The 6,306-nt window shown below is 44.3% G+C and overlaps 1 protein-coding gene across 4 annotated transcripts in view; it reads right to left on the minus strand.

The window, feature by feature from the left end:
* Positions 1-5,824, minus strand: part of Sgpl1 (sphingosine-1-phosphate lyase 1) — a 45,725-nt gene extending 39,901 nt beyond the window's left edge. For 2 of the 4 annotated variants that reach the window (XM_070020911.1, XM_070020908.1), the window contains exons 1-2: positions 5,712-5,798; positions 5,174-5,246 (exon numbers count right to left, since the gene is read on the minus strand). In XM_070020911.1, the coding sequence (XP_069877012.1) occupies positions 5,174-5,200 (27 nt within the window). In that variant the 5' untranslated portion in view covers positions 5,201-5,246; positions 5,712-5,798. Of the gene's footprint in view, positions 1-5,173; positions 5,247-5,665; positions 5,684-5,711 lie in introns of those variants that run through there. The other 2 variants (XM_070020909.1, XM_070020910.1) reach the window with 2 other exon arrangements.
* Positions 5,825-6,306: the final 482 nt, after the last annotated feature.

Here is a 6,306-nt window from a genome sequence, read left to right on the forward strand (position 1 = left end):
GGAGGGCCAAAGGGGAGCACAGAAAGGAAGGAAAGGTAAACAAATGCAAGCGTGCTATTCAGAATACTTTATGTTGAAAATGACCTCTGTAATTGTGGGCAGGGATGGGAGGGAAAAATTGGGGGGAAAGCAAAGGAAGAAATGATGTTGTCCAAAAAAGAAATGTACTTATTACCTGGTTTATGAAATGGTAATTCCTCTGTACAACCCCTTCATAATAATAAAATTATATTTTTTTTAAAATTTTATTTTATTTTATTTTAGAACATACTGTACAGAGGGGCTACAATTACATGGGCAGGATAATGCATACATTTCTTACCAAGCATTGCAGCCTCCTCCTTTGTTTACCCTTCACCTCCCTTCCCAGCCTCCCCCCTCCCCCCACCCAATTATACCCCCCTCCCCCCCCCCCACCGACATTGTAAAGTTGGTTTTGACATGACATTTTGTACTTCTCATTGTTCCAACAGGTCCACCTGAATCCTTAAACGACTTGTTTGTCCCCATCTCCTCCACATGTTATACTGACATCAAATATAGTGAAAGCGGGGGTTACACTGTGGGGGAGGGACATACAAAGCAAAAAAAAATAATAATAAAATTATATTTTTAGACAAAGAATTTTGCACTGCTACATAGATTGTGGTGTATATTCTCCAAGATACATTTGCAGAGTAGCAAGACTTGATCTGTGGGCAAAATAACCCTAAGTAACACTAGAAGAGACCCATTAAACACTGACTCATTCCCACAGACACTGGAATGAAGAGCCCTCACTGATACTCTTTATCTTTGTTACAGACCTTAGACTAGGGTTTCTCAATCTCAGCAGGACTGATATTCTACGCCAGATCACTGTTGGCTATGGAGGACTGTGTACATTACTGGATCTTTAATTGCATCCCTGGCCTCTACAAATAGATACTCATAGCATTTCTCAGGTGTGTCAACCAAAAATGTCTCCAGAGATTTTTTTACAAGTCCTTGGAGAACAACATTGCCCTTGGTCAAGAACAACTGCCCTAAACAAACAATTATCCTCAAAGGCCCAATACTAACTGTGATTCACCTATGAACACTAGCCAACTCATTTATCTACCATCTTCCAATGGGAAAAGTACCTTTTCCATCTTGAAAAAATTACAAGTGTTTGGCAACTTGCACTGAGAACACAGATGAAAAGAATGGCTGCCAAGGTAAGAAAAGCTGCCACACAATTGCCTGGTTTGACTACCCCCTGGAAGCATCACAAGCCTCAGTAGATGAACACACTCATGTATGAGTTTCCCTAAGACACAGGTAGAAATATTAGAGGCCATGACATGTCACATAAGCACAAACAAACCACCCAAATTAAACAAGGACAAAACTCAGGAAACAGCCCAAGCTCCTTGGACTCAATGGAAGCTGTTATGTGTGGGCTCCAGGTTATCTTCACATTCATTTATGGTAGTATCCACACAAGTGGTTTTCATCCCTATCAGACACAGTGCTTTAAAAAAAAACACACACACACACAAAAACCACAAATGTTTTCTAATGTCCTTCAAAGATTGTAACACTGTATCTATAGACACAAATGATTAAATTTCAAAATAAAGTCCTAGTTTCATGTAAAAGAAAATAGACAAGATTTTATAACAAAACACACAATTTCAGACAAGACTATTATAATGAAGTATCTTCTCCGAACCCAAAGCTCACATTTCCAAATTGATCTAGGGCAGAACAATTCCACCCCTTCTGTCTATCCAAACCCTCTCCTTATTAGTCACAATAGTCAGCAACTTCTGACCCCCTACTAGGAATGGAGTCCAAAGGCTGTGTCACAAAGTAGATGGGGGAAGGGATCTGAAGTCAGACCACTTCAAGTAGATGGGGGAAGGGATCTGAAGTCAGACCACTTTAAGATAACTGCTCTACTTAACTGCAACGTAGTCACGAAAGTCACTATAAACCTAGTTTTTCATCTATTAGTGGGGGATGCCAGCATACTTTTCGAGAGTTTGTTGTTTGTTTTGGGATTTATTTTTATTTTTTATTTTTATTTTTTTGCCAGTCCTTGGGCTTGAACTCAGGGTCTGGGCACTGTCCCTGAGCTTCTTTTGCTCAAGGCTAGAACTCTACCATTTGATCCACAACACCACTTCTGGCTTTTTCTGTTTATGTAGTACTGAGGAATCGAAACCAGGACTTCATGCATGCTAAGCAAGCCCTCTACCACTAACCCACCTTCCCAGCCCCAGAGCTTTTATAAAAGTTAAATGAGAGGGCTGGGATGGTAGCTCAGTGGTAGAGGGCTTGCCTTGCATGTACAAGGCCCTGGGTTTGATTCCTCAGCAGCACATAAGCAGAAAAAAGCCAGAAGTGGCACTGTGGCTCAAGTGGTAGAGTGCTAGCCTTGAACTGAAGAGCTAAGGGACAGCGAGCACCCAGGCCCAGAGTTCAGGCCTACAACCAGGGGGAAAAAAAAAAAAAAGTGAGAATGTAGAGAAGCTACTGATGCACCTACAGTGCATATACTTGATAAATTTTACCTATAGAAGTTGTATTATTATTCTTGAATCCACAGTTTCCTAACTTTTGCTCATTTTATTCTAGTAGAAAGGATGGGTGACTGAATATCTATTTATCAGAGACAGTTTTTCATTCACTTATGACCTTTCATCCCAGTTGGAGAGCCAATCTGCCTTACATGTCATAAAGAGTAGATAACCTGGAGCTCAGATTATAGGTAGTTTCATGTACAACTGATACCCAGCCACGGTCACTGTCTCTACATAATTTAGGCCCATACAGTCCATTAGCCAAGAAAAGATGACAACTCTTCCAATAAAAGTACTACATGCAACCTGTATGTTGTCTCAGAAAATGACTGTTGAAGGCCACTCATATCTATGTGAATTAATTCCTTAGAGCCACAAACACCACCCCTAAACATCCTAGTGAGAAAGTTGACAAAGTATGGCAACAGCTAGAGACATATTTTAAAATAAACTTATTCCAAATAAGTATTCTGAATAAATATAATCATAGCACATACTTAAAGTAAGTTCATGGGCCCCCAAAGAAATAAGCACAACTCTGTACGTGGAGAAATACCCTACCTATAAATAGAAATGGAAGCTGTAATTTACATAAACACCAATCTATAAGAAGAAAACCAGAAACTGCCAATTGTTACAAGCCATCCTACGTTAACCCTCCAAGATGTTAACAACTTCTGCTGAGATTACTAAGGGACTGCTGAGGGGTGAGCAATGGAGGGATGGGAGGACTTGATTCCTTTGCTTATTTATAGTTTCCAATGTTTCTAACAGTGCTCTTATAAATAAAAAATTTATTGTCTACTGAAAATTCATGAGATTTGGGGCAAGAATTTATTTTAGGTGAACTCTTCCTTAGACTCTGAAGGATAAACCAAGTATCTCTATCTCTTACACATGGCCTAAGATTACTCTTGCTCCCCTCCTTAAACCAGAAAGGCTCACAACTTAACTGCTTTCTTCTTCTTTTTTTTTGGTCAGATGTGGGCCTGGGTGCTGTGCCTGAGCTTTTCAGCTCAAGGTGAGCACTCTACCACTTCAGCCAGAGCCACTTCCTTGGCTAACTTCCTTCTTCTTCATCCTCCTGTAGACCTCACAGGTTTGCCACTATAAGAAGGCAGCATGGGGTACAAGAAAATCTCACCACTAGTTTTGGCTAATTTCTGAAGGACAACAGACAACACTGTGTAGTGAGATATTGTTCCTAAATCACTGACACTGCATAAGGGCATATCCACCTCAGAGGAGTGACTTACTAAATAAAAACTAAACCCAGATTTTTTTTTATGTTGCTATTTGAAACCTATAGGCTCCCCTATATTTTCACACCAAAAGCTTATGTGGAATAATATGTGTGCCAAGAATAAAAAACCATTCTGATAAGCATACATTTGGATAGTTAGCTAGGGGAAAAAATACACCATGAAGATGTCAAGAGCCAACTGGGCAGTGGCTCAGGCTTGTAATCCTAACCGCCCAGGAGGTGAATAGGGAAGATGTCAACTTGAGACCTGTCTGGGCAAAAAGTTCATGAGAACCTACCTCACCCAATTTAAAAAAATAAATAAATAAATAAATAAAAGGTAGGCCAGTCACAAGAGGTTTACCCCCTGTCATACTAAGGTACTTAGAGGTGGAGGAAGATAGTGTATCTGGGGCAGCCATAGCAGTAAAGCTTCTCAACAAAAAGAAAGTGGGCATAGGAGTACACAGCTATTATCCCAACTATGGGGTGGGGAGAAAAAAATAGGATTGTCAAAGTTCTAGCACATGCCAGAGCAGAAAGACCCTATCTTGATTTTTTTTTTAAATAAAAATTTTTTAAAAGGCTGGAGGCATGGCTCATGAATTCCTGAGTTCAAACCTCAGAACTGTCAAAGATGAAGAAGAGGAGAGAAAAACTGACCTCCATCAAAGTAGGGAGCAACAGAACTTAAACTCAGACTATCTGAAGCCTTTATTAAAAAGGTCCTATATTCAGAGCACTACAAAAAGATACACTAGTTGTCTTCCAAAGAATCCTGACTGTAGTCTAAAAACTAGTGTACTCAAAACTAATACATGGCAGACCCTGATAAAAAGTAATACTAGTTTAAAACTGTTCTAATAGTATAAGAGAGGAGAGTCACCTGCAATAATCTTGGGAAAAAAAGGCTTAAGAATTATTTGTATGGGGGGTAGGGGTAGAGAGATTCTGGGGATTGAACTCAACACCTGCACTCTGTCCCTGAGCTTTTTTGCTCAAGGCTATCATTCTACTACTTGAGCCACAGCTCTACTTCCAGCTTCTTGGGGGCTGATTAGAGATAAGAGTCTTCTAGACTTTCCTGGCTGAGCTGGCTTTGAACTGTGATCCTCAGATTTCAGCCTCTTGAGTAGCTAGGATTACAAGCTTGAGACATTGATGCCAGGCTTTGATTCCAGAATTTTTAAGTTCTACCCATAATGGATTCCTATACTTAATCCAGCCATTTATTCATCCTGGTCTTTATCCCCAAGTAAAAGGTGGCAGAAATACTCAGCCACCAAAAGCAAACCTCATAAGGTAAAACTCACCATCAGAGCCTTTGGGCTAAAAAATACAAGTTAAGGAACAAGGGCCTTCTTAAGAGGCTGGGACTCACCAACATCACAAGGTCTGTGGCTGGCATCTTCCTCTCCCGAAGTCCCAGCCCTGAACCCCTCCTTCAGCAGTGTCTGTAAAAGGGGAACAGGTCTGTTTACTTGGTAGAGCTTTATGGAGTCTCCCCAGCCCGCCTCGATTTCCAAAGCAGCCAAGTCCAGGTTCTCTCTCCCTCCTGGAAGATTCACACTCCACCCACTCAAAATGAGAAAACCAGAGTCCTGCTGCTACTGGCAGCCAGACGATACTAACCCAGACCCAGACTCCCACAAAGCCCGAACCTGGGTCCCCCCCAGGCTGGGCATCTCACACCGAGGGCGAAGGGAAAGGGTCCCCAGAGTCCAGCGGAGCACCTGCGTGCCTAGCGCCCCAGCGCACCCCACTTCACCCCGCCACGAGCGCGGGGCTCCCGGAGAGCTCGGTGCACCGCGGCCTCCCACCGCCCACACCCGGAGCCCCAGCCCACCAGGCCTCGACCACCCAGCCGCCTCACCCAGCCGGCCCGGCCCGGCCCTCCCCGCCAGAGCCCGCGGCCGCACCTCCAGCTCCTCGGGGCAGCCGCCGCCGGTCAGCTCCTCCCTCCCAGAAAACTCACCTCCCGCGTTGCTTCCCCAAGCGCCACTGACCCCGACTGCCTAGCGCAGGCTCCGCCCACCGCCGCTGAGATTGAAGGCGGGACCCGAGGCCCCGCCCCGTCCTCCCGGAAATGGCCCCAGAGCCACCTCCCTCCTGGCGTGCACTGGGCTCCTCCCACCGCAGAGGACGTCACGACGCCGGCGGCAGACACACCCTTTCTCCCTCCACCCCCGCAGAACGTGTGCGCCGCCTACCGGCGGGCTCGGAGCTTTGTGTTCCACCTGGGAAGGTCTCTGGTGGCTTGAGAAGGGCCCTCTGTCTGTCCCTGAGGGTTACCTGCTTCTTCTCCAGCCTACCCTTGTTGAAAGCTGACTTTCTGGATGCAGTGGGTGACTCTGAGCCCCTAGAGAGTTTTCCCACAGAAAAACTGACCCCACCAAGCTACTGGACCTAGGTGTCCAGAAGAGGCCTGTGAGAGTTTCATGGGTCTCTTCCCTGGGTTAGAGACCTGACTTGTCCCCAAGGTTGATGGAACCTGAAGAAAACTACATGCACAGT

The sequence above is a fragment of the Dipodomys merriami genome, unplaced genomic scaffold (assembly GCF_024711535.1).
Source record: "Dipodomys merriami isolate MVZ:Mamm:240054 unplaced genomic scaffold, mDipMer1.0.p SCAF_14, whole genome shotgun sequence".
NCBI classification, from domain to species: domain Eukaryota; kingdom Metazoa; phylum Chordata; class Mammalia; order Rodentia; family Heteromyidae; genus Dipodomys; species Dipodomys merriami.